General features: G+C 50.2%; 2 protein-coding genes and 1 pseudogene across 2 annotated transcripts; 1 reads left to right on the forward strand and 2 right to left on the reverse strand.

Annotated features, from left to right (window-relative positions):
- The first annotated feature begins 3,658 nt into the window (after positions 1–3,658).
- LOC120666969 lies at positions 3,659–6,115 on the forward strand (annotated as a pseudogene).
- On the reverse strand, positions 5,872–11,235 carry LOC120666968 (K(+) efflux antiporter 3, chloroplastic-like). Its single transcript, XM_039946960.1, has 17 exons — positions 10,759–11,235; positions 10,565–10,666; positions 10,385–10,465; positions 10,007–10,108; positions 9,822–9,899; positions 9,476–9,544; positions 9,309–9,359; positions 8,859–8,972; positions 8,673–8,774; positions 8,443–8,577; positions 7,896–8,213; positions 7,746–7,817; positions 7,578–7,679; positions 7,305–7,466; positions 7,091–7,180; positions 6,843–7,004; positions 5,872–6,767 (listed from the first exon to the last, which is right to left on the reverse strand). Exons 1-17 carry the CDS (start codon positions 11,074–11,076, stop codon positions 6,492–6,494), a joined length of 2,334 nt encoding a protein of 777 aa, XP_039802894.1. The 5' UTR covers positions 11,077–11,235; the 3' UTR covers positions 5,872–6,491.
- Positions 11,236–11,859: 624 nt separating this feature from the next.
- On the reverse strand, positions 11,860–26,182 carry LOC120666970 (serine/threonine-protein phosphatase BSL2 homolog). The gene is made up of 21 exons (XM_039946961.1): positions 25,795–26,182; positions 19,596–19,656; positions 19,346–19,424; positions 19,205–19,284; positions 19,032–19,126; positions 18,825–18,924; positions 18,193–18,262; positions 17,668–17,769; positions 17,481–17,562; positions 16,879–17,058; positions 15,290–15,557; positions 14,956–15,199; positions 14,593–14,763; positions 14,150–14,388; positions 13,825–13,909; positions 13,626–13,724; positions 13,335–13,534; positions 13,154–13,229; positions 12,926–13,061; positions 12,701–12,840; positions 11,860–12,612 (listed from the first exon to the last, which is right to left on the reverse strand). Exons 1-21 carry the CDS (start codon positions 26,180–26,182, stop codon positions 12,526–12,528), a joined length of 2,982 nt encoding a protein of 993 aa, XP_039802895.1. The 3' UTR covers positions 11,860–12,525.

A 26,182-nucleotide genomic window follows, 5' to 3' on the forward strand; every position in this document is an offset into this window, starting at 1 on the left:
ATGGTTGGGTTCAATTATGTCAGTCTGGGAAGCGCTATTATTGCACAGTTATTAAAATTAAAACTGTGAACTAAGTAACCGAGCCAGACATTTTTCTCACATATCAGCAAATTTATGCTTATGACACTCGCATAACACTCCTATTGAGATTAACTATTATTTGCCCCAAACATAATTAATCCAACTTGAGGGTTTCTTGATTCAACTTAATTGATCTTATAGATCAAAGAAAGAAAGGTATATTGAGGTCCCGTTTAGTTTCCGAAAAATTTCCTACAGTACCGGTCACATCGAATCTTCGGACACATATATAGAGCATTAAATGCAGTTGAAAAAATAACTAATTACACAGTCTAACTGATTAGCACGAGATGAATCTTTTACGCCTAATCAGTCTATAATTGGATATTATTTGTCAAGTAATAACTAAATATGCTACAGTACCAAAATCCAAACTTTTTCACCAACTAAACACACAACCAACCAGCGGGAGCGCAGCCGTACATGCAGTAAATAGGAACCCAGTTCGCCCGCTTCAAGCCGACGTTTCACGAAACGCCCGCTTCGTACTCTCCCTCCTTTTCTCTCTCCGCCAACAGGGATTCAGCGGGTTTGCAGTTAATCATAATACTTGCTCTTATTTGGGCCAAACATAATTAATCCAACTTGAGGGTTTCTTGATCCAACTTAATTGACCTTATAGATCAAGGAATGAAAGGTATATTGATTGAGCAATGGCGACCGTGAGTGTCGGCATGCGGCGCCTCGTGTAGCTTCCTGAGGACCGCGTCCATTAATTAGCCGCCGCTACTTCCGCTCACGGCTTTCGCCTCCCTCCTCTGATCATCCCTCCAACGACCGAGAGACCATCGCATCGCATCGCATGCACTGTGTGGATTGATCGAAAGGAATCTCCTCCGGCCACAACATTGATGATCCATCTCCCAAGGTGTGGATGTTGGCACTGCCCAGGAACACGTGTTCCATAGGCTCGCGCTCACCCTCGCTCGCTGTAGCTCTCTCACTCGCCGGCGGACCGAGGTTGAAGATGAACAATATTTTCCGGCGTCGAACGCCGCGGTGACTACCTCGCGCTGTATCTTGGCTTGTTCTCAACTCAAATGGAACGCACACAGGTTACAGAGAGGAACGGACTACTAATAGGCCCAGTCGCACCCGGAGCTAGCCTCCACGTCCGGCCTTCTCGCCATGACTCCCAGGTCGCGCACAACGCCGCTCCGAGCGATGCGCTCGCCCGGACGACGCGGACGCGCCCAACTGCCAACGAGACGCACGACACCCCTCAACTGATACCGACCGAGCCTGCCGCAGCGTTCCTGCACGCATGAGCTCGACCCAAACCACACGAACGTGATACGACCCGCCAAGCCACCATGGCCGCAGCTCTACTGCCGCTCGTGCCCAACTTGGCGACACACGCCTGACGCACACACATACATGACGCACACAACGCACACACAGCCATCTCAAGATTATTGCTAACAATCGCCCCCCCTAAACTTGACATGGTGACTCGACCTTCTGCTCACAGCAATGTCGGCTCCTTGTCAGCGTCCGCCACCAACGCCTTGCCGTCATGCACCTTGGGGCAATACTTGGCGACGTGGCCGCGCTTGTTGCAGTTGAAGCACCTCCCTCGGTTGCGGCGCCCCGAACGCCCGCTTGCCCCCGAGCACGTGCTGTTGCCGTCGTCCTCGTCACATTCGCCTCCATGGCCGCTGCCGCCGCCACGTGCCCGCTCCTTGCCGCCGCGCTGGCGCCAACACGTCTCCCACTGCTCTTCAGTGAGCAGTAGCTCTTGGACGCCCTTCTCGATGTTGTCCGCGGCTTCCTCAGCATCGGCGTCCTCCGCCACGCGCAGACGGCCGATAAGCTCCTCCACTGACATCTTGTTGAGGTCGGAGTGCATCTCGATCGACACCACTACCTGCTTGTACCTCTTCCGAACCACGTGCAACATCTTCTTCACCACGCAGCTGTCCTCCATCTCCTCGCCAAGCTCGCCTAGCTTGTCGACGAGCCCGATGATGCGCACCGCGAAGTCGTCGACGGACTCCCTGTCACGGAGCGTGATGTTCTCGAACTCCATCAAGAGTCGCTGCACAACTGAAGACTTCACGCGGTTGTCGCCGACCCTCATCTCCTTCAAGGCTGCCCACACTTCCTTTGCCGACTTCTTCTTGGTGAGCCGAGACTTCATGTCCGGCGGCACCCCGCGCAGGATGGCTGCCATCGCTCGCCGATCCTTAGCGCGGTCCTTGCACTCCACCTCCACGGCATCCCAAAGCTCCAGCGCCTCGAGGTTTACCTGCGTGACCAAAGACCACTCGTGGTAGTTGGTCCTTGTCAGCTGCGGTACCTCAACGATGCCGGAGTTGGAGACGATACCCTCCACAACGACCTCGCGCGCACTGTTGCCGCTGCTGCCATCGAACATCGGCTTCTTGGGCGAAGAAGGACGCGGGGGATTGCTATCACCGGCCATCGCTTCCTCCGGGCTTCACCGGCTCTGATGCTAATTGTCAGCCCAAAACCAGGAGAGTTGGCCCATCCGGGCGCACACCTGGAGGAAGTCCTGCTACACCTCAAAAGCTAGCCCAAGAGGTGAGAGACTCCCCCCAGTTTTATATTGGTTCAACTCTTCCCCCACAATCAATGTGGGACTAACCTGACTCTGATACCATGTGTGCGTTGTGTGCGTCGTGTATGTGTGTGCGTCAGGCGTGTGTCGCCAAGCCGGGCACGAGCGGCAGTAGAGCTGCGGCCATGGTGGCTTGGCGGGTCGTATCACGTTCGTGTGGTTTGGGTCGAGCTCGTGCGTGCAGGAACGCTGCGGCAGGCTCGGTCGGTGTCAGTTGAGGGGTGGCATGCGTCTCGCTGGCAGTTGGGCGCGTCCGCATTGTTTGGGCGAGCGCGTCGCTCGGAACGACGTCGTGCGCGACCTGGGAGTCATGGCGAGAAGGCCGGGCGTGGAGGCTAGCTCCGGGTGCGCCTGGGCCTATTAGTAGTCCGTTCTTCTCTGTAACCCGTGTGCGTTCCATTTGAGTTGAGAATAAGCCAAGATACAGGCGAGGTAGTCGCCGCGGCGTTCGTCGCCTGAAAATACTATTCATCTCCAACCTCGGTCCGTCGGCGAGTGAGAGAGCTACAGCGAGCGAGGGTGAGCGCGAGCCTGTGGAACACGCGTTCCTGGGCAATGCCCACAATTAGTATTAGAGCTGGGTCCGCAATCTCTTGTGCCCGTGCACACCCGAGTGGTGTAGGCCCGAAGCCCGGTGGACTGTGTGTGTGAGACTCGTGTGTGCTCGTGTGTCGGGCCGGTCAGTGGTGGACCCGGGTATGAGGCCCGTATGTGCTCGTGTGTGGAGCCGGTCACTAGTGGACTGTGGTGTGGGCCCGGTCGGTGCTAAGGGACACCAATGTGTGACGAGGGAGATTGTTGGGATTAGTCCCACATTGATTGTGGGGGAGAGTTGAACCAACATAAAAATGGGAGAGTCTCTCAGCTCTTGGGCTAGCTTTTGGGGTGTAGCAGGACTTCCTCCGGGTGTGCGTCCGGTTGGACCAACTCTCTTGGTTTTGGTTTGACAGTGGATCGATCGATCATCGGATGATGTCCCGTAGCGCGAGCAGAACTATGTTCGGCTGCGGCTACCGCGCGCAGTTCATCAACGGGCGCAAGGACAAGTTCGTGAGGCTCGACGACGAGGGGGAGGCGCCGGCGACGACGAGCCCCCCTGCGCGGGCCATCATGGACCACGGCGGGCACGGAGGCCACGGGCACGGCCACGGCGGCAGGTTCCACATGGACAGCTACTTCTCCGGCAACCCGGCCGCCGCACGATCGGTGCGCGTGGGGACGGGCGTGATGAACCGGTCGGAGCGGCTCGAGAGCATCGGGCTGGTGTTCCAGGAGGACTTCCGGAAGATGTCCCAGAAGGTGCTCGACCCGCAGGACGCGTTCCTAGCGCGCATGAACCGCGCCTTCGTCTTCGCCTGCATCGTCTCCGTGGCCATCGACCCGCTCTTCCTCTACCTGCTGGCCGTCAAGTACACGGACAAGAACGCCTGCATCGGCTTCGACCGCAGCCTCGCCACGGTGGCCACCGTGGTGCGCACCGCCGTGGACGCCTTCTACCTCTCCCGCATCATCACGCTGCAGTTCCGGACGGCCTACATCGCGCCGTCGTCGCGCGTGTTCGGGCGCATTGAGCTGGTGATCGACTCGGCCGCCATCGCGCGCCGCTACCTCCGCCGCTTCTTCGCCATCGACCTCCTCGCCGTGCTGCCGCTGCCGGAGGTCTCCATCTGGAACTTCCTCAACCGGCCCAAGGGCGCCGACCTGCTGCCCACCAAGAACGTGCTGCTCTTCACGGTGCTGGCGCAGTACGTGCCCCGCCTGGTGCGTTTCTACCCCATCACCTCCAATCTCAAGCGCGCCGCCGGCGTCTTCGCCGCGACGGCCTTCGGCGGCGCCGCCTTCTACCTCCTCCTCTACATGCTGGCGAGCCACATGGTGGGGGCGTTCTGGTACCTGCTGGCCATCGAGCGGCTGGACGACAGCTGGCGGGACAAGTGCCTGAACCTCAACTTCCACCAGTGCCGGACCTACATGTACTGCGGCGGCGGCAGCCAGGGGCTGGAGTGGCGCACCATGATCCGGCAGGTGCTGCAGCAGGAGTGCGCCCCCGTGGACCGGACCGGCACGGGGTTCCCCTACGGCATCTACACGACGGCGATCCAGTCGGGCGTCTACTCCACCGAGAACCTGACGGCCAAGATCCTCTTCTGCCTGTGGTGGGGCCTGCAGAACCTGAGCACCGTCGGGCAGGGCCTGGAGACGACGCACTACAAGGGGGAGCAGCTCTTCTCCATCACCCTCGTGCTCGTCGGCCTCATCCTCATGGCGCTGCTCATCGGCAACATGCAGACCTACCTCCAGTCCATGACGCTCCGCCTCGAGGAGATGCGCCTCAAGCGCCGGGACTCGGACCAGTGGATGCACCACCGCGTCCTCCCCGACGACCTCCGCGACCGCGTCTGGCGCCACAACCAGTACCGGTGGCTCGAGACGCGCGGCGTCGACGAGGACAGCCTCGTCCGCGGCCTGCCCAAGGACCTCTGCCGCGACGTCAAACGCCACCTCTGCCTCCGCCGCGTCCGCCGCGTCCCGCTCTTCGCCAACATGGACGAGCGCCTCCTCGACGCCATCTGCGAGCGCCTCAAGCCCAGCCTCTGCACCGAGGCCACCTACATCGTGCGGAGGGGGGACCCCGTCGACGAGATGCTCTTCATCATCCGGGGCCAGCTCGAGAGCTCCACCACCGACGGCGGCCGCACGGGCTTCTACAACCGGGGCCTGCTAGCTCAAGGAGGGGGACTTCTGCGGGGAGGAGCTGCTCACCTGGGCGCTCGACCCCAAGGCCGCCGCCAACTTCCCGCTCTCCACGCGCACCGTCAGGGTCCTCTCCGAGGTCGAGGCCTTCGCCCTCCGCGCCGAGGAGCTCAAGTTCGTCGCTGGCCAGTTCCGCCGCCTGCACAGCAAGCAGCTGCAGCAGACCTTCAGGTTCTATTCGCAGCAGTGGCGGACCTGGGCCTCCTGCTTCATACAGGCCGCCTGGAGGAGGCACCTCAAGCGCAAGGCGGCGGAGCAGCGCCGCCAGGAGGAGGAGGAGATGATGGAGGCCGCGCCAGCGATCCGTCAGGGCCGACACCTTCATCATGCTGCCCAAGCCGCCGGAGCCGGACTTCGGATCCATGGACTACTGATGATCTCGATCGAGCACAACTGATGAAACAAACTTGAAAGTCATTATGGAATCATCAACAATGCTAAAAAAAACTCAATCATGCAGGCTTGAAAGATTCCTTGTTTATTCAGTAAAGATAGCCTGACCTGGCACAATTCAGCAACTGCTGAATGATGGTTCTGTTTTTCTTTTTCGTGTATATAAACTGATGATACACAGGAATGTACGGTCTAGTATACACAGGATCATAATGAGGTGCGGATATGGTACAAGAATGTGTGTCTATCGATCACAGTGTATCATAAATGTCACTGGATCTTCACAAATAATTGCCCTGTGGAAAATTCTATTCTGAACTATGAAATATCGATAGTCCATTCTGACATTTGCCATAGTCCTGCAGGTGCTCAACCGCATTAGCAAGTTGCATGCTTCCCAGCACCAATATGTCAGATCTAAATTTCTTCATCCGTGATGAGTTTATGATTGACACTCCATATGTCACAACATAAATTCAGTACTTTAGTCTTGACAAACTCAGTCTTTGGATGCAATGCATGATTCTGAAGCCACAGGTGCTGATGCAATGCATGATTCTGAAGCCACAGGTGCTGCACAAGAACGTGCTGCTTCTGATCGGCCTAGGAGTAAACTATGAACTTGATCCTAGCAAGTTCAAATTGACTATCTTCCTATCTTCATTCTGAAGATTCCTTACCATTACGCAGATTGATCGATCATTTTCTTGCTTGCACCCGAGGCTTCATCACTATCGTCATCAGATTCCATTAGACAATATGTCACACCATCTGCAGAATCTATTCCGTCAAAGTCATATCCTGGCTGGTCCTTTTCCACATTCATATCAGGTATCCAATTCCCCACAGGTGGTTTTATTATTTCCAAATCTGGGCGACTACTTAAACTTAGTGACTGCTCCTTGGCTATCATTCTCGAACTGTTCCCATTGCCGTCCACTAAGTCTGATACTCTTACCTGCAAGAAGGTACTTAATTCATATAGGAAATGAAAATTCTATGAATTTGATATTGATTTTAAGATTTCAAGAACCTGAAGAGGCTTCATGATATCAACTTCCTTGTTCCCAATGTCTTTTAGTGCTTCTTGAGCCTGTACCTCCATTGAATTTCTCACAAGCGTACTCAAGAAGGATACATCATCAGACATGACGCCCAATCCTCTTAAAAGTATTGAACCTAGCTGCAAGCTAGTCTGCGGGGAAAGATTGGCAAGAGAAAAATGACCAAATGAATTCTTCTGTGCTGCTCGGTAAACACAAAACTTGTTTCAAAAATTACCTCAGCATTTTCTAGGACAACATCTGTTGCACCTGATTTCTTAAGATCTAACAAATGTGAAAGGTCCTGGGCTCTAGCATATATTGGAACCTGTTAAAACAAAAGATGATGTCAACAGTCTTCTCTGCATGTCTCTCTTGGTTTCTATATCAGAAATCATGGGGTCTCCATCCTAACTCTAACGAAGTGTTTCTTCCATATTGGAGATTCTTACCGCAGCGAAAGCTTGCCGCAATCTGTTTACGGCCTCAATAGTTTTTTCCTTTCCGGTATACATAACCATGATAGCTTTTGGAAATGTTATGCCAGCAGATTGCAGAACTGCAGGGCGTGAACCATCTCCGTATAGCACAGGAAATCCTGATTTTCTAGCTGACTGGTAGGAGAGAACAAATAAGCTGAGTTAAACACATGAATACACATCAATCCACTTTTTCAGAAAGAAAGAAAAACACACAACTGGGATACCAAAACGCTTATTCCTGACCTTTACAACAGCAGGATTTAGATCAAATGCAACATATGGCCATCCTTCTGCGTCTTGATCAAGCCCAAACGATAATGGTGCAGATAAAAATTTTGCAAGGATCTGCACAAATATGATAATATGTAATCTGTACTCGCAATGAAAGAACAAAAATAGCATGCAAGATACCTGTCCCATCTCTCCAAAACCAACAATTACAATAGGTTCGGTGGCACCATAATTCCTCATCTCAGCAGGTTTCTACAAAAGAGAATCTTGGAGTTCACAGGAGAACTACTGATGTTCAATGTGAATGTAAAAAATCATTGCAGTACATACTTCTTTTTCTTCAGCACTTTCATCAATGATCCCTGCTACTCGTCTTCCAACTTCATTGAGTAGTGGAGTTAATGCCATTGACAGCACAACAACAATTATGAGCAGTTTGTTTAACTCCAGTGGTAGGACACCGAGCCTGTTTGCCAAAGAAAACACCACAAACCCAAACTCGCCTCCTTGAGAAAGTAGCAATCCTATCCGTACACTTTCTTGAAGAGTCAGTCCAACTCTTGGCCCAATTGCGGTAATTATCAATGTCTTGATTGCAATAAGACCTCCCAACAGTGATAGAACATTAGGCCACTCCCGGATGAGAAGCTACACAACATGAAAATGGTCAAGATGGATAATAAGGATCTAACTAACAAACAAAAATCACAGCAACACCACTTTAAATATTACTTAGCAACAGTCCAGTGAATGGAAATGGAAACGAAGGCATGTAAACCCTTATAAACTGCCTAGTGAAAGACATGATTAATGCTCATGAATACAAAGTGTGACTCGGTCGTTCAACCTCATTGAAAAAAAATGAAACAGTTGGTACCTGCATGTCAATGGAAGTCCCTGTAGTCACAAAGAACAACCCAAGCAACAGGCCTCTGAATGGCCTTATGTCAGCTTCAATTTGTGTACGGAAATTTGTTTCTGCGAGAATGGCTCCAGCCAGAAATGCACCTAACTACATAGGACAAAATGAGAATGTAGCAATTAGTAAACAGGAAAACTGAAAGAGCATGATCTGAATTTTGAAATGAATTTTCAAAAAGGACATACTGTATCACTAAACCCTAACTGTTGGGTGATAAGTGATGTCCCTGCGACGGTTAGAAGACAGAGTGCAACAAATGCCTCCGAGCTCCTTGACTCTGCAACAAACTGCCAGAAGAGTAATTCAGTTTCTGTTGTATACTAAACTGAGAGTTTATTTTAAAAAAAAATGTAAAGTAGAAAGTAACAAACCTCAAAGACACGTCTCATGAGGTATTTCCCACCAAGTGAAAGTATGCCAAGTCCTCCCAGTGCCTTTAAGCTTTCAGCTAGTAAAATTGGCCACACACTTTGCTCCACGATGTTCTATAACAAGGCGAGTAAATGTTACTTTATGACTATGTAATGTGAAGGCAGTGCTGCACGCTAACGCTTAGGAACCTGTGCATTAGTTGAATAAGTAGGATTAAGTAATATGTTAGTGACTATTCATTTGTTTACAGTATCAAACTTTATACACAAATTTGCAAACATACATTTTTTACTCTAAATTTTTAGAACTACACATATTTATTTAGTAAAATTAGTGCTGATCCTTAAAAGTTGTATTGTAGCATAATGAGAAGATATATCAGGTGCTTATTTTGCTTGCAGAAGAGCTTTCATGCAGTTTATTAAACTAAGTGCTAACCTTTCGCGTACCTGACTCTCTAGCACAGGGAGTATAACCAACAGGGGGACAACTGCAATGTCCTGTGAGTATCAGCAGAATACATCCTGGAATCAATACACCTTACTCCCCTTGGAGCCTTGGAAGATTCGTGAATAAAGGCAACATTAGATACAGAAAGGATATAAAGAATCAAAACCTGCAGGAGGAGGATTCCCAGTGTAGCTGAACCAAATCTTGTTGGAAGTTCACCTTTCTCAGCAAGAAGCTGCAGGAGGCATTCACAAGCACTTCACATCAGTGTCATGTGCAAAAAGTAAGGAAACAAAATGTAACAATTGTAAGCATGACAAGTTGCTTTAATCATTTGTGTAACTAAAATGCCAATGAATGCATAGTTGTTAGTGTGCATGTCATGAGCCAAGCCATTACTGTCTACAAATGTGGAAGCATGGACAAACTGGATACTTTTAAAGAATGGTTGCTGAAGTAGAATTGTCGAAACACATGTGAAACTTTCAGTAATTCCTGAATAGAATGCACACCTGAAGAACAAAAGCTGACGAAGATAGTGATAGGGCAGCTCCAATTACTATTGCTTCGTCAATGCTTCTGATGTTCACCTGCAGATCAAATTCGAGCAACTGAGTTGATCCTGACAATGGAACATCGAACATCGGAATGGACTACAGAAGAGCATGCTTCGTTTTCAATTTACAATACAACTTACCAGATCAGGTCTTGAATTGAATAGGAACTGCAGGATTTTTGTTCCTATGGCACCGTTAGGAGGAAGCTCGAACGCCGTGAAAGCGAGGGTTGACAAAAGAACCTTCAGGGCATTGACAGTTGTAGCAAATAAGCTTTCCAAAATTACATATGGAAACCAAATGCTCGTCTAAACAAGGCAACATCGCGAAAGGCACATAACAAATCCAGAGAACATTAGCCTAATGATGGCTTATAGTTTGAGTTTGTGGCATATCAGTCAAGATGCTGAAATGAATCGAATTAGGTTCTTCATATCATGTGCATCAGTTTTCGTTATCACAGGCCAACAGGCATGCATGCATAGATGTAATCAGTGGCAACAGATGAGTAAGCGTACCTGAGGCAAGCCCATCCCGAAGGCGAACCTCGCAAGAGCCTTGAGGCGAGACAGGGAGAGCTCCAGCCCCATCTCAAACAACTGCGAAAGCACGGCGACCAATCAGCCACTCCAGTGTACCAAACCCTTGGCGTCAATCAATCATTACGACGAAATGGGAATTTGAGCACGAAATCTTACCAGGAAAAGGATCCCCCACTCGGACAGGAGCTTGACGTCGGTGAGGTTCCTGATGAGGCCGAACTGGTTGAGCACGACGCCGGCGCAGAAGAAGCCGAGAATCTGCGGCGGCATTTGGGTTTCGACGTGTGAGCACGGGGGGAGCAAGGGGAGGAGGCGAAGAGGCGAGGCGGGACGGGGGAGAGATACTTCACTGGGCTGGCCCTGACGACGCGGAAGGCGGGGATGACGAGCACCGTGACGCCGAGGAAGGTGAGCGTGTCGAAGCCCAGGTCGTTGATCACCTCCACGGCGCCGCTAGCGAGGTCCATGTCCATCCCCGCGCGCGGCGCCCGGAAGCCGCTCCCCCTCCTCCTCCTCCCTGCCGTCACGAGCCGCGTGGGCGCCGGGCGGCGCCGGCGCGGGCGCAGGGCGCAGCAGACCGGCGCACCGCTCCGGGCGGAGGAGGAGGGTGGCGCGGGGAGGAGGGCGTGGTGCCGCGCCAGCGCCACCGCCGACGCGGCAGCCGCCATGGCGCCAAGGCGGGCGGTGCGCGCGCGTGCAACCGGAGAGCTACCCGGAGGAGAGCGGCTCGTCGGGGTACGAGGACCCGGAGGGAGGGGCGAGGAGCTGGGCGGGCCGTGTCGCGTCGCGTCCACGGGCGCGTGGTTTTTTATCCGGCTGGGGAGGGAGGCGAGGCGGCGTGCTCGGAGAGATAAGATGTCGAGGCGGGCGGTGCGCCGCGCGGGCGCTCGTCCGCCTCTCGCTGTCCGCCGCGCTGCCGCCGACGTCGCCGTCACCGCCCCAAACTCACCCTCGCCACCAGTTTGTGTCTTGCTTGCTCCTTGCCAGCACTACTTCTGCCGTTCTCCTCCTCACGTTCCAAAATTTCAAAATGCAAGACGTTTTGATTTTATTACGAGTCAAACTTCTCTGATTTTGTGTCTAGCGAAAGTACACCAAAACCTACGAATTTTAATATATTTTCTACAAACTTGATGATGAAAAAGATTGGATTAAGTTAGAGTTAAGTATCACAACATTGATAAAAAAAGATTAGGATAAAATTAAGTGCCACCGTGTTGAAGTGATATTGTTACACAACTCTATCCCGGCGATTACCTCTGGTTGAATTCGGTAGCAATATACAGTTTTGACGATGCACTGTAAATTAGAACATAATAGATCGCAAAAGCAAAATATCATCCAAATTCACAGGTACACATGATAGGACTCGGATAAGATTGGTTGCGCACATTCTGTCACGTCCCAAGTTGCCAAAAATGAGTACATATAATCTCAAAATCAAACCCATATAATGCTGCTTCCAATAAATCAAATCGCCAACACCGTCCACAACCCAAAACTTTTGGACGACAAAGAAAAAAATTTTGTACACATCAGCACCGATGACGGAAATTACAACAGGAGAGGGTGGCCTGAAGGTGTGATGACTGACTGCTAGTATCAACAGGCGACAAACACTATTATACAAGACCTGACAGACAACGGACCACCGCCTCATAATTTTACCACTTTTCCCATTCCAAACTCTGTAACATGAGAAAAATCTACAGCAAAAAGAATACCTAGTACAATGGACACACTATCCCTTTTGACGCTCAACCAAAAAACACATACACGAACCCTGCTTATCTGCTGGCATCTGAGTATGTACAGGCGCGATCGCAGGCAAGACCGTCCGATTAATCAACACTCGGTTCTGTTCTTCTACTTCTCATGTTTGGGGAAAGGATTTGGACAGCACTGTCGGTGGTGATCGGTGAATCTTCTCTGGCCTTCATCTTCTGAGCGCTTGGTTTCGCTCCTTGAACAGTTTCCTTTCAGGCTTTCACCATTGTTTTTGGGCTAGCATGCGCTCTCAGCACAGACCACCTGCCTGTGTGCAGAATGGATGGATATGTATAGCCTCAAGCCACTAGAGACTAGAAACCAATTTGTTTCAGAATATGGCCAGGCTGCTATATCCAGGCAAGAGAGCCTCGGTCATTGTTGGGTGCCTGAGGGCGGCCCCTTGTTGGCGTTGCTGGTCTGTTGGCATTTAACTCCTGATTTTTAATCAAAGATGGTGTCAGAAACAGAAAGCAGTATCAGCTAAAAAATACACCAGAATCTAATATGTCAAACTAAGATTGCCTGCATCCATGTGTCCTCAATATGATGCTCCGGAGAGGTCTCAGATGACGTAATGGCAGGCGGCAAAGGATGGATGAGTTTCGGAACAACCACCAGATCCCTTCCCAGAACTAAGATTGCACCTGCATTGTTTGCCGTACCTGTGCGCATACCATGATAAATAACTTGACAATCCAGGTGCCCAAGAAGACCGGAAATGAGTCACATTTGAAAGCATATACTTACCACAGTAATTTGTTGCTGAGAAAAGAGTGATCAGGTGACCTTGAGCGAAACGCTCAAAGCCATCCATCACACACTCGTGTGCTCGTACAATCAACTGCAGGTCATTGTTGTTGCAGAACTCCATAACTCTATCAGGCTGTGGCGACAATGCTTGTTAATCTCATAAACCATGGAAACCAGCAAGGAAAATGGCTGTTAAAAAAGGGATGAAGAACAGATAATACTGACCCCAAAGGTAACAAGACCAGGGCCCCGTGCATTTGGTCTGAGTCCTTCTACGCTGTCATTCTCAGTTGGGTCAGACCTTCAATAAGCATCAGAAAGATAAATCATGAATCCATGACCTCAACAAATGATAAACAAGATCTTGCTATAATAATCTAACAATAGTAGCAGTTGAAATGCTGACCATAGAAGATCCATCAGAACAACTGAGCCTGCTTCCATTGTAATTGGCCTTTGAAGATTCTCAATTTGCTCAACATGGTTGATGGACCGACCAATACCACCATGCATACAAATGATTTTCTTTTCTATTAGTGCAGCCAAAGGGAGCCAATTAAATAACCTGTTCACACGATGCCAGGTCCAGATTCCATCCCGCTCACCCTTTAATTGCAAATAAAATAACACATGACATAAGCAAAAGATAGGGCAGAAGCATGCGGAGGAAAGCAATATTGAACTACAAAGTCATTACCATTCGCTCTATGCACTCTATTCGGAACCCAAACAGAGCATTGATATCTGCTGCCTCATGATTCCCTCGAATCAAATGTACATTATGAGGATATTCAACCTGAATTATATATAGTGACCATGATTTTAGTTTTTAAAAAGAAATAACCCCCGACAAAAAAGTGTTGCTTCAATGCATATTCGCAACCCAGTAATACTACCTTCAGTGCAAGAAGAAGAGTGATTGTCTCCAGACTATGCTGACCACGATCCACATAATCCCCCAAGAAGAGATAATCAATGTAACTGCATTTTTATTTAAAGAAAGTACATGCAAAGTCAGGAAGGCCAGCTACATAAATATCAAGAGAGTTTATCACATAATAAATGAAGAACTTCAGCTGAACCTCAGGTTTCCTATTAATTATTTTTAATGAGTTTTGGAATCCAAAATAATATCAGTTGATGAGTTAAATCAAATCCATGAAATAGGAAAGAACAAAAAAGAACCGAATCAGATCTATTCAAAATCACCAAAATACTCACGCAATGTCTCCAGCTGTTGAAGGAGCACCGTACTCATCAAACAACCGCATGAGGTCACCGAATTGACCGTGCAGATCACCAAATATCTTAATGGGAGCTTTAAGCTGTAAGACACTTGGTTCACTTGAAAATATTCTTTCAGCGCTATCACATAGATCTGCAATCTCATTGCAGTCAAGAAAGAACTGCCGTCGCACAGGGGGCTTCCAACCACGAGGTTTCAGCAGAGATGCAATAACCTGGATGATTGGGCCACAAAATACGATCATATGAAATCAGCAACGCAATATATAGATTTCTTCACCTTTAAGAAACACCATCATTTGAAGTGCTTGTTTTTTTTATCAGAAGCCATGAATATTTTACGAATAACTCTTGAGCTTCAAGTAAGTATTTCTAGCATCTTATGCTTTTGACAGATAATATTATGCATATTATAATACCTTTTTAGGCACACTATTAATAGACATTTGCCGATCTAGTAATTTCCTTGCTGCAGTTGCATTCTCAGGAGTGCCATAAATGACCCTTCTTCCTTCATTCTCAAACTGGTCAATTGAGAGCTGCCTAACCATGCCACCTAAGGCACCTCCAGTTTCTGCTGCTACCACCACCTACAAGACCAAAAGATGTCCGACTGCTGTAAAAACAAATAGAGCTATTTTTGCGAGATGGGTTCTAAGATAAAACATATCGAATCGAATGTCTAAACAAGAATATATAATAATAATAATAATAATAATAATAATAATAATAATAATAATAATAAATTAAAGCAGCAAAAATTTACTGCATTTGCAACTTACTGCTCTATGGTGCAACCGAACCCCAGGAGGTGGTGTTGAATTGTTCAAAAGAGCAGGATCTGGTTTAATGAGGCTTGAAGTTTGTTTGCCACTCGATGCGGCATCTGGAGACTGCTCCCTGTCAGGTGCATGCTCCATCTCACCATTAACTTGCCTAGCCTTTACAGCAGCCAAGGTAGCACTGATTGCCTCAGCCTCTGCAGCTGATGCTTCAACCAAATAATCAACACCTTTGCTCAATCTCCTGCACAAAAATAAGTTTGGAACACAAATCTCAATGCATAGAAACTTCGAAGAGAACTCAGTTAAGGTCTGGGAGATAAATGATTCAAACCTCTGTCCCAGGATAATAGCATTCTCGGGACTAATGTCAGTATATATGTCCCCATTGACAGGAGGAGCAACTGGAGTTCCAAGAACAACCGCTCCATCAGGACTTGAAACTGTAACTGTTTGTCCTGATTGTTCATCGTTGTAGGCATATCTACCAGGTTCTCTTTGTACATTTGCGGATGCAGCAACAGCTGCTGCATGATTAGCAGCGTTGGTTGTTTCAGCAGCAGCAAGATCTTCAGCAACCAGGAGGTCATCTAGCAGCACACCTGTTGAGCAGTTGTGTTAAATTTGGCATCAATTGACAAAGATAACCTATGTATCTGAGACATGAGAAATATTAGAAATGCAATTCCACATGAGTACCAGACTACAATTTGGCAGTTTAACTCTGAGGAGTTTGCACAGTGGCAAGCATAACCAAATCATAGCTATGTTTGTGCTAAACTGCTAATCACTTAGTGTCCTAAATTCCTTATCTCTATGCAAAGAAGAAAAATATTGCAAGGAATGCATATCCAACCAGCATATCAAGTAAAGATATCTCAATGGGTATCATTTAAAGGAAGTACATGTATTTGACACCTCACAGGAACAACGGAACTTGGCAATTTTTTAAGCTTCATGCACAAGAACATCAGTTACGTGATCAAAATAAATCAAGTCACATGCAAAACAAACTATACAAAAATATATCATTGAACAGTGGAATCAATGTCAAGTACATGGGCTGATTCAAAAAATTACTATTGCTGCCAAGGATCCATGTCAGTGGAATAATCAACCAATCTGAGAGTCATGGTTATTGAACAATGCAAACATGGAATAATTACAGAAAATTAAGTTCAAAGTTAACCATCTGTAGTGTTGTCTTAAAATCATAGTATCAAATTTTGTAAGTAACAAAAATCACTAAATAAATGTTTGGCACTGTAAACAAGCAATGTCCCATGCGTAACATTAATCAATAACTTCAGTTGCCCGAAAAATTACTAACAAAGATATGTGCATGAAACAAGAAGTGAATAGCACCATGTCTATATATGTGTAGCCTATACCACAATAGCCACTCCACTGAAGTTGGAAAATATAATGCAAGGGCAGTTCCATATGATGACCAGTATTTTTTTTTTTTGAGCAAATGACCAGTAATTTGTTTATTTGCTTGCTATGACACATATTGGGGGCCCTGTTTGTTTCCGATTATAATCGGCTTATCGGTGGAAATAAGCGATAATCCCACCAAACGTCTCGCTTATTTTTGCTTCTGTGGTAATCCGCTTCAAAGATTTGAACTACGAGGAGCGAGAATCGAGAAGCGAGAAAATCTTCGCTTCTCTCAGCCACGCTTAGATTATAAGCTAATTGAAAACAAACAGGGCCATTGATTCTTCCACATATTTGCTCTAGGTAAATTTGAGCAATCAAATTCAGTATCATTTTAATGCAAACAGGAGAAAACTATTTTTTCTTAAACAAAAATAGAACAGGTTCAGTAAAAGAAAACAGGAATCACATAGTGAAAAAAAGGGGGTGGGGTATATACTTTATAGTAGAAATTATATGAGCTAAGAGACTGGAGTGTGTTACCTCCCCGTAAACCTCCATAAACAAATATCAAATCACCAACTGCGGCAGCTGCATGCCTGCACCTTCGTGTAAGCTCTACAGAAGCATCACCACCCGCTGCATCTGCACTATATCTTCCTGTCCTTGGAGTTGTAACTACTGATTTGGTATCACACCAAACTCCAGCAGCAGTGTCCAATACTGAAAAGGCAGCATTGTGCAGAAACTAAAAAAGTAGGTAAACATGGAAATAGAAATATACTCTTACATAATAACATAAAAGATTGAGTTGTCTATGCTGAAAGTACTGGCCATGTTCTGGTATTTTACAAAACCATATGCAATTTAATAACAAGGTTAATGTCATCACAGGTAAGCAGTAATGGCATAAATACTGTTATTTACTGATTAATTATAGCAATAAATGAGCAATTTACCAACAACAAAGATACAATGTTGACTTATTGAGCTTAGCATAAGATAGCAACTATTTCTAAATTACTTTCCTACTAGAAAACTTCAAAGAAACTGAGATCTACATGTTTGCCTGAAACAGAAGTGGTACAATTCTCTATTGAACGCCACAGAAATGCGCTGACCAAAGAAAGTTTTAAAGATGGAACCTGCAACGCTTGAGGAATCTTCTACCATGCGACCACCTCCAAGAGCCCCTCCTGAGACATGCAGCCGTGCATTGACAAAAACCTAACACAACATAAGGAAATAGTGTTACACTAACAACAAAACTGGATCAATCTCAACATTAAATCAATAAAGTGAAACTTAGGGAATAATATGTTGACAACTTACAGCTGCGTGTTGATATCTCGGTGATGGAGACACACCAGGGGCAATTGCCCACTCCCAACGCCCATCTCTATGTTTTGCAAGCCCGTATGCACTTGATAGGGGCTGATGATCAAAGTCAAAAGAAAAAAAAAAGACAAAATATCATATCTATGACTAAGCATGCTTCGAGTAAAATCATAAAGGAAAGTAAACACAGGGGACAGTGTAGCTCAAAAAATCCAGTGCATTTACAGAAAGGCACATCTTAGGAGTCTTAATTCCAGTTCACCAGTAGCATGTTAATCAAGTGGGGATCCAGATTCCGTTTCCAGGTCAGATCAACAGGATTTTCCGGACTGATCCAAAGATCATTACAAGATACTATTTTTCAAGCGAATTGATTCAAGCATACCACTATGGAATCCATACCCCTTGAAGATCATGATAAAGGCACTCATCCAATGTCAGAAAGACAAGGACATAACAAGACTTAAAGGAAAAGATGCACTACAGAAATAAATTACAAAAAACAAATCTGGCGCTTACCACGCTATTGGCATCCCTTCCACCACAAAGCAAAAGGAGGCCATCAGAACGGGCACTTGCAGTTGCATACCTGAGCATCACCACGTAATACAGTTAATGGAGAATGTATATAGGTAAAAACATATTTACATCCAGCAAATTACAAGAAAACTGTAGTTAAAGGCTTCAAGCACATTATCTCACTACATCAAACAACTAGATGTGGAGTATAGTAGGTAGCAAAAGGTTCCATCTATGTGGTGTTTATCATACAGCTAGAATAAACAAAACATTATTTGTAATTTGGACACAGCTTTATAGGACATAACAATAATATCAGCTGTATGGGAGCAAGATTTTCCATGATTGCCAAGAGCACTGCAGTACTAAACTAGGCCTAATTATCTGGAACAGGCTGCTGCACATGACATAGAATGATGGAACAAAAAGGAAAAGTAAACCAGTGAGAGCTTTACTGCAAACTATGAAGCAAGTTAGTTTGGATAAAAAGCAGCTCATTAAATTATGCGGCAGCATCATGCCAAGAAAGCATTGCAAGGTTTGAAGTCAATGTCGGAAGTGTTTTCAAGCCCATTGATCTAACTATAATTCAAAAAGGGCGAATGTTTGCCCATTATTATCTGGGAACTTACATGCACGGTGGTGGCCCTTCACCTTCCGGCTCAAGTTTTCTCCATTCATAGGGCTTAGCTGCAGTATCAAGGGCCCATACATCTGCCAGGGGCCGCTTTCCTGAAATATCGGTGCAGTCTTGCTATCAACATCAGTTATCTGGAGTTATCTGCTGGGAGCTATAATCTAGAAATGGCAAACACTGAAACACATAAGGAATTTCCTACCATCATTGCCACCAATTGTCAATAAGAATCGCTGCCCAACCAAGGCCATCACATGTCCGTACCGTGGACCAGGACCAGGGCCTTGAACCACCACTCTGTGCGCAATACAGAGAATCCTCAGCAGATAGTGAAATTAAAATTCCAAAGATAAATCACAGTAGAATAGCAACCACCTATGCCATCGTGGCCGTTGTTGTGTTAGATCCAGAACATGAAGGTCCTCAGCAGATAAGCCAGCAGGGCCTATTCCACCCTGTTGCATCAGCAGTTTAGCACTAGTCTGACGACAAAATTGACACAGCTAAGCTAGGTACCTGAATGACCACCATGGTTCCAACAGCAGTGGCTACATGCGCAGCCCTTGGTGAAGGAGGTTCACCAAGTGGAGTAAGCCTGGCAACATTGTGTTTTGGTCAAATAGAACTAATAAGTGCTACAAAGATGAACAACATGATGCCCAGGAATGGGCATAAGATCTAACAAGCTTAGGAAAAGAAAATGAAAAAAACATAGCATCTAGGCACCACATTGCATGGAATTAAGAATATTTCTGAAACACTATACCTGGTCCACTTATTTGATAACACGTCGTAACAGTGGACATCTGCGGTGGCACCAGCAAGACCTGTGATGAAGGAGATCCATAAAGAAAACAAGGTTATGGTAAGACTTTGTCGACTTTTGCACTAAAAAGGAGTTCAGATTCTATTGCGATACTTGCTAAGCTCATGCACCATTTCCAATTTGGCTTTTGAGTGATTCATATGGTGCTTGGTGCTTCGGTACAACAAAAGGTGTAACCGTCGAAGGTAGTAAGGTTACGCTTACACCTCGGAGAACTTGAAGACATCTGATTTCAGTTAAGGTTTGTTGGCTCTCCCTCAAGGCTGCACCTCTTGTGCAGGACCCTCAGCTCACACACACAAGCACACTCTGGAGATGGAAGAAGTGAGATGAAGAGAAGCAGAGAAGAAACACGGCAAGTGTTGCTGCTTGAATTCCAGAGCTGCAGCTGCCCTTCTCTTTATACAAGACTCAGTCAAGGTATGATCTTTACAAGGTATGGCCTCAATAGTTAAGTGCAGCCACTACTACAACTTGCTAGTGCTAACTACTGCTACCATGCTGCTACCAGCAGCTGCTACTATTACAATAGTTACTTGCCGCCCAAAATTCAAAGGCAGGCAGCATGACTGAGGAGGAGCTAGAGCTCCTACCTGTATAGAACAAAGGCAAGCTAGAGCATGGGTAATTATCTAACAATTCTTCCCCTAATTGCATTGCTCTTGCTTGATTTCCTCAACTCCAATCTTGGTCCTCAACTCCGTGAGTCGAACGCGCCCAAGTGGCTTGGTGAGGATCTCCCCGAGCTGTCGAGCAGTCTCGACATACTCGAGCTTGATCTGTCCTCCATCGACGCAGTCACGAATGTAGTGAAACTTGGTGTCGATGTGCTTGCTTCTGTCATGGAGGACCGGGTTCTTTGCCAAAGCAATGGCAGACTTGTCCACCATCAACACAGGCGTGCAAGACTTCTCCTTGATCACCTCCTGCAGCAACCTGCTCAGCCAAACTCCCTGGCAGCACGCCGTCGCCACCGCAATGTACTCAGCTTCACATGTGCTCAGCGCGACCACCCTTTGCTTCTGTGACTGCCAGGAGATGGGGCACGCTCCAAGGAAGAAGAGCACGCCGTCGTGCTCCGCCGCCCATCAACGTCGCCCGCCATGTCGCTGTCACTGAAGCCGACCAGCTCCAGCGCTCCTCTGCTCCTCCTTGGGTAGACGAGCCCGTAGTTGCGCGTCCCTGCCACATAGCGGAGCAGGTGCTTGACTGCGGCGAGGTGATCCTCCCGCGGCTCCGCGATGAAGCGGCTCACGTACCCCACAGCGAACCCAATGTCCGGCCGAGTGTGCGTGAGGTAGCGCAGCCCGCCGACGATGCTCCGGTAGCTCGTGGCGTCCACCAAGGGGGCAGTGCTGTCCTTTGACAGCTTCATCTTCTCTTCCATGGGCGTCTGACACGCCCTGCACTCACCCAGCCCGCTCCGCTCCAGCAGCTTCCTCGCGTAGGCGCTCTGGCGGAGGGTGATGGGATTCCCGGTATGCTCCACCTCAATGCCGAGGTAGTAGGTGAGCAGACCGAGGTCTGACATGCGGAACATCGACTTCATCTTCTCCTTGAACGCATCGATGTCGCGCTGCTCAGCTCCAGTGACGATGAGGTCGTCGACGTACACACCGACGATCACCAGGCCTCCCTGTGACCGCCGAGCTTGATGTTCCACGCGCGTGGCGCCTGACGCAGCCCATACAGAGCCTTGCGTAGGCGGAGCACCTTGTGCTCCTCGCCGGCGATGACGAATCCCGGCGGCTGCTGCACGTACACCTCCTCGGCGAGCTCTCCGTTGAGGAACGCCGACTTCACATCCAGGTGATGAACCTTGGAGCTCCTCACCGCCGCCAGTGCCAACAGCAAGCGCACGGACTCCATGCGCGCCACCGGCGCAAAGACCTCCTCGAAGTCGATGCCCTCGCGCTGCACGAATCCCTTGGCGACGAGCCGCGCCTTGTGCCATACCACCTCGCCGCGCTCGTTCCGCTTCACCTTGAACACCCACTTGAGCCCAATCGGCCGGCAGCCGATCGGCGGATCCACCAGCTCCCAGGTGCGGTTTTCCTCCACCGCCGCCATCTCTTCCAGCATCGCCGCCCGCCAACACGCCTCCTGCTCTGCTGCGGCAAAGCTTGGCGGCTCCTCTGCGCTGCCCAGATGCAGCTCGAGGTCGTCCAGGTCCCGGGCCACCTGCCCGGGCGGACTTGTGTCACCGACGAGATCGTCCACCGCGCGAAATCGAAGGGGCTCGCCGAAGTAATAGGCGTCGATGTTCGGGGAGGCGCTTGGTGGAGGCGTGACGAAGCGAATCGACAAAGTGGTGCTCGTTGCGGCGGAAATCGGGGTCCCCTGCCCCGCGGGCGATTCCGGCGCGACTTCCCCTGTTTCCGAAACAGGGGAGCCCAAAACAGGGGATCCTCCGCCTGGATTCGCCGCCGCGCTCGATTCCCCTGCTTCCAAAGCAGGGGAGGCCCCTCCTGGGCTCTGCGCTTCTCCTTCTTCATGAGCCAGCTCCCCGGCACCGGAGTACACCGTGTACTTGACGGTGAAGGAGCTGCTCAGGATGCCTGGCGCCGCTTCCCCTTCGCCGGACTCCCAGCCCTAGCACGCCGCCTCGTCAAAGACGACGTCGCGGGACACCACCACGCGCCGGTCCCGCGGATCATAGAGCCGGTAGGCCTTGCTGCCGCGCTCATACCCCAAGAACACCATGGGGGTGCTCCTGTCTTCCAGCTTGGAGAGGTTGGGCTTCGTCTTCTTCACGTGCCCGACGCAGCCGAATGTCCTGGGGAAGGACACGTCTGGCTTCCTCCCGTGCCATGCTTCGAATGGCGTCGAGCCCTTCAGGCTCTTGGTGGGCGCGCGGTTCAGGATGAACACCGTCGTGCACACCGCCTCGCCCCAAAACGCCGCCGGCATCTTCATGGCCTTCAGCATGCTCCTAGCCATGCCGACCACCGTCTGGTTCCTCCTCTCGACGACGCCATTCTGCTGCGGCGAGTACGGCGCCGTGAGGTGGCGTTCAACGCCTTGTCCCGCGCAGTAGAGGCCGAATTCGACCGAGGTGAACTCGCCGCCGCGATCGGTCCGCAGCACGCACAGCTTCTTCCCCGTCTCCGTCTCCACCTGCGCCTGGAACGCCATGATCGCCGCCGGCGCCTCGTCCTTGCTCGACAGCAGGTGCAGCCACATGTAGCGGCTACAATCGTCCACCAGGAGCAGGAAGTAGTGCCGCCCGCCGTGCGTTGCCGGCGTGATTGGCCCGCAGAGGTCGCCGTGGACGATCTCGAGGATGTCGCCAGCGCAGTAGCTCGCCTTCTTGGGGAACGGCAGCCTCCTCTGCTTGCCGGCAAGACAGCTGTCGCACAGCTCACCGGCGTGCTCGATCAGCGGCAGCCCGCGCACCATGCATTGCCGCGCCATCCTGGCCAGAGCATCGAAGCTCAAATGGCCGAAGCGCGCGTGCAAGCGCCACGCCGCGTCGTTGCACCTCGCCGCCAGGCACACCGGGCGCGCAATGCGCAGCGCCAGGGTGTAGAGTCGGTTCTTGCTACGCTCCACCTTGGCGAGAAGCTTGCGCTCGCGGTCCCTGATCCGGAGCACACCGGCGTCGATCAGCACTTGGCAGCCACGCTCGTCGAGCTGGCCGATGCTGACAATGTTGCTCTGGAGCTTGGGGATGTAGTACACATCCATCAGCGCCTTGTGCTCGCCGTTTGTACTGGAACACGACCGTGCCGCGCCCCTGGATGTCGACGCCAGAGTTGTCGCCGAACTTCACCGTGCCGACGACGCCGGTGTCGAGCTCGGAGAAGGCTTCGCGGTTCCCGGTCATGTGGTTGCTCGTGCCGGTGTCGAGGTACCATAGCTCCTCTGTTTCTTCCCCTTCTCGCCCGAGGTTGACCTGCGCGCGCAGCTCGTCGAGCACCACGCGTGCACTCTGGTCCTCCTCTGCTCCGGTGTTGATGGCGCACACCTGGGCCATCAGCAGCGCCGGCTCCTCCTCCTCGTCGTCGTGCGCAAGACGCGCACGCTCCTGGCGCCGCGGCTCCTTGCAGTCGCGGGCCCAATGCCCGACTTTGCCGCAGTTGCGGCACCAATCCTTGTCGATGACGCGGTCGCCGCCGTCCTTGCCGGCGCCCTCCGCCTTTCGCCGTGGCTTCCCGCGCTGCCTGCCGCGCGCACCGCCTCCGCCGCTGCCGCTTGGAGCAGAGGATCCCTCCCCCTGCTTCCTCTCGCGCACGCACGCCGCCCACTGCTCCTCCGTGAGCAGCAGCTAGCCGCTGGCGGTCGTGCGGGCGGGCGCCTCCGCGCGGTCCTCGACCGCCTTCAGCCGCCCGGTGACGTCCTCGATCGAGAGCGTGCTCATGTCGAGCAGCGTCTCGATCGAGAGCGCGATCTGCGCAAAACGGGGCGGCACGGCGCGCAGGTACTTTGCCACCGCCTCCAACTCGCCGATGACGATGCCGACCTGCGCGAGCTAGCTCACTAGCGTGGAGAACCGCAGCGCGAAGTCCTCGATGGCCTCGCCGTCGCGGAACGCGATGGCCTCGTACTCCCGCCGGAGCTGCTGCGCCTTCGCCTTGCGCACCCGGTCGCCGCCCAGCCGCATCGTCTCCAAGCTCTCCCACGCCTCCTTGGCGGAGTTCTTGGCGCCGAGCGTGACCACATACTCGGTCGGCACCGACTTGAGGATGGCCTCCATGGCGGACTGGTCGTCTTCTTCATCAGCGGCACCCACGGTCACCGCCGCCCACAGGCGCCTCGCCTTGAGCATCACCTTCATCAGCACCACCCACGCGGCATAGTTTGTGCGGGTGAGCATGGGGTACTGCGCGCCGCCGACGTCCCGCAGTGTCTTCTGCACAACGTACGTTGTCTGGCCACGACCACGTCGCTCCGGGGAACGCCCACGCCCGCGCCCTCGCTCCAGGGAAGCCATGGCCACCAGGCTCTCAACTCAAGCTCTGAATACCAGTTGTTGGCTCTCCCTCAAGGCTGCACCTCTTGTGCAGGACCCTCAGCTCACACACACAAGCACACTCTGGAGGTGGAAGAAGTGAGATGAAGAGAAGCAGAGAAGAAACACGGCAAGTGTTGCTGCTTGAATTCCAGAGCTGCAGCTGCCCTTCTCTTTATACAAGACTCAGTCAAGGTATGATCTTTACAAGGTATGGCCTCAATAGTTAAGTGCAGCCACTACTACTACTTGCTAGTGCTAACTACTGCTACCATGCTGCTACCAGCAGCTGCTACTATTACAATAGTTACTTGCCGCCCAAAATTCAAAGGCAGGCAGCATGACTGAGGAGGAGCTAGAGCTCCTACCTGTATAGAACAAAGGCAAGCTAGAGCATGGGTAATTATCTAACAAGGTTTAGCTTTAGAAGCCAAGCAGCACAGTTCATCTAGTCAGTAAATGCTTCAAACTTGCCCTAGAGTGTTCAATAGACCTCCATAATGTCTGACCACATCAAAATTAAATATAAGCCTGGCATTGAATATTTCTTTTAGCACGCAATCAAATTATAAAGGAAAAAATATGGCAACAAAAATGGGCATTAAAGAGAACCATTAAATGTCTCACTTATTCTAAATACAAAAGTATGTCCCGCAACTGTAATAAAAATTTTACATTGATAGGTAACTGCAATAAAAAAGAGTAATAGAGCATTATTGTTCGTGAACTAGATTTGGCACTTCAAATCATACAAAAGCACCATACTTGGCCCCCCAAGTAACAGCCTGCGCACGTGAATTACATAACAGTGTAGCATCTTGACATCCTAGTAATAATTACTCTCCAAATTAGGAAGCAGTTCAAATTCCTAGTTAGTTTTGGTTTTTAACCTAATCCCGCCAAAACGTGCAAGCCAGCCCAACAGCTAATAAACTGAATACCACCTTAGAATGAGACACTGAAGCACTAAAGCCACAATCTGTTCCAGTATTTGCACTAAAACATTTTATCCCAAAATCAATTTTCCACTGCTCCTACTCCAGAGCGAGATTAACGATCAAAATCGTTACTTGCCGTCTCCTTTCTATTTGCTTCAAACTCTAGCTCTAAAGAAACTACAAAGTAACACCGTAAACAATCCATGAAACCATCTGAAACAAGAGAAGTTCAGGTTGAAAGGGGGCGTACGGATCCCGGCGCTCCCAGCCGACGAGGGTGGCGTCGCGGAGTTGCCCTCGAGCGCGGTGGCACCGCCGAAGAGTATGAGCCGCGGGCCCACGTACCCCGGCGAGCCCTCCTCCCCGACGGCCGGCACCGCCGTGAGCGTGTGCCCGCACCGGCACCCCGGCCCGTCCTCCTTTTTGTCCATCGCCGCGTCCACCACCGTGTACCCCGGCGCCGGCCTGGGCCCCGCCACCGGCCCCGGTGACGCAGCCGCGGCTGCTGCCGTGGGCGTCCCGGGCGCCGAAGGGGAAACCGAGGGGGTCTCGCTCCCAGACCCTGACCCGCCGCCGCCGCCGCTCCGCGCGTCGGAGTCGGAGTCCGACTCCGTCGCCATGCGCGCGTCCACGTCCAT

This window comes from Panicum virgatum, chromosome 3N (genome assembly GCF_016808335.1).
Source record: "Panicum virgatum strain AP13 chromosome 3N, P.virgatum_v5, whole genome shotgun sequence".
NCBI classification, from domain to species: Eukaryota; Viridiplantae; Streptophyta; class Magnoliopsida; order Poales; family Poaceae; genus Panicum; species Panicum virgatum.

Bases quoted from the DNA above. Each gene is read 5' to 3' on its own strand.
- LOC120666968 (XM_039946960.1), bottom strand. From the start codon at position 11,076: ATGGCGGCTGCCGCGTCGGCGGTGGCGCTGGCGCGGCACCACGCCCTC. The intron at 8,578-8,672 runs GTATGTCCTTTT...TGTCCTATGTAG, and splicing joins AGTTAGGGTTTAGTGATACA to TTAGGTGCATTTCTGGCTGG. The intron at 7,181-7,304 runs GTAAGAATCTCC...TTGTTTTAACAG, and splicing joins TGCGGCAAGCTTTCGCTGCG to GTTCCAATATATGCTAGAGC.
- LOC120666970 (XM_039946961.1), bottom strand. From the start codon at position 26,182: ATGGACGTGGACGCGCGCATGGCGACGGAGTCGGACTCCGACTCCGAC. The intron at 17,059-17,480 runs GTTCCATCTTTA...CTGCCTTTTCAG, and splicing joins AGATTCCTCAAGCGTTGCAG to TATTGGACACTGCTGCTGGA. The intron at 12,613-12,700 runs GCAATCTTAGTT...ATTAAAAATCAG, and splicing joins TTGAGGACACATGGATGCAG to GAGTTAAATGCCAACAGACC.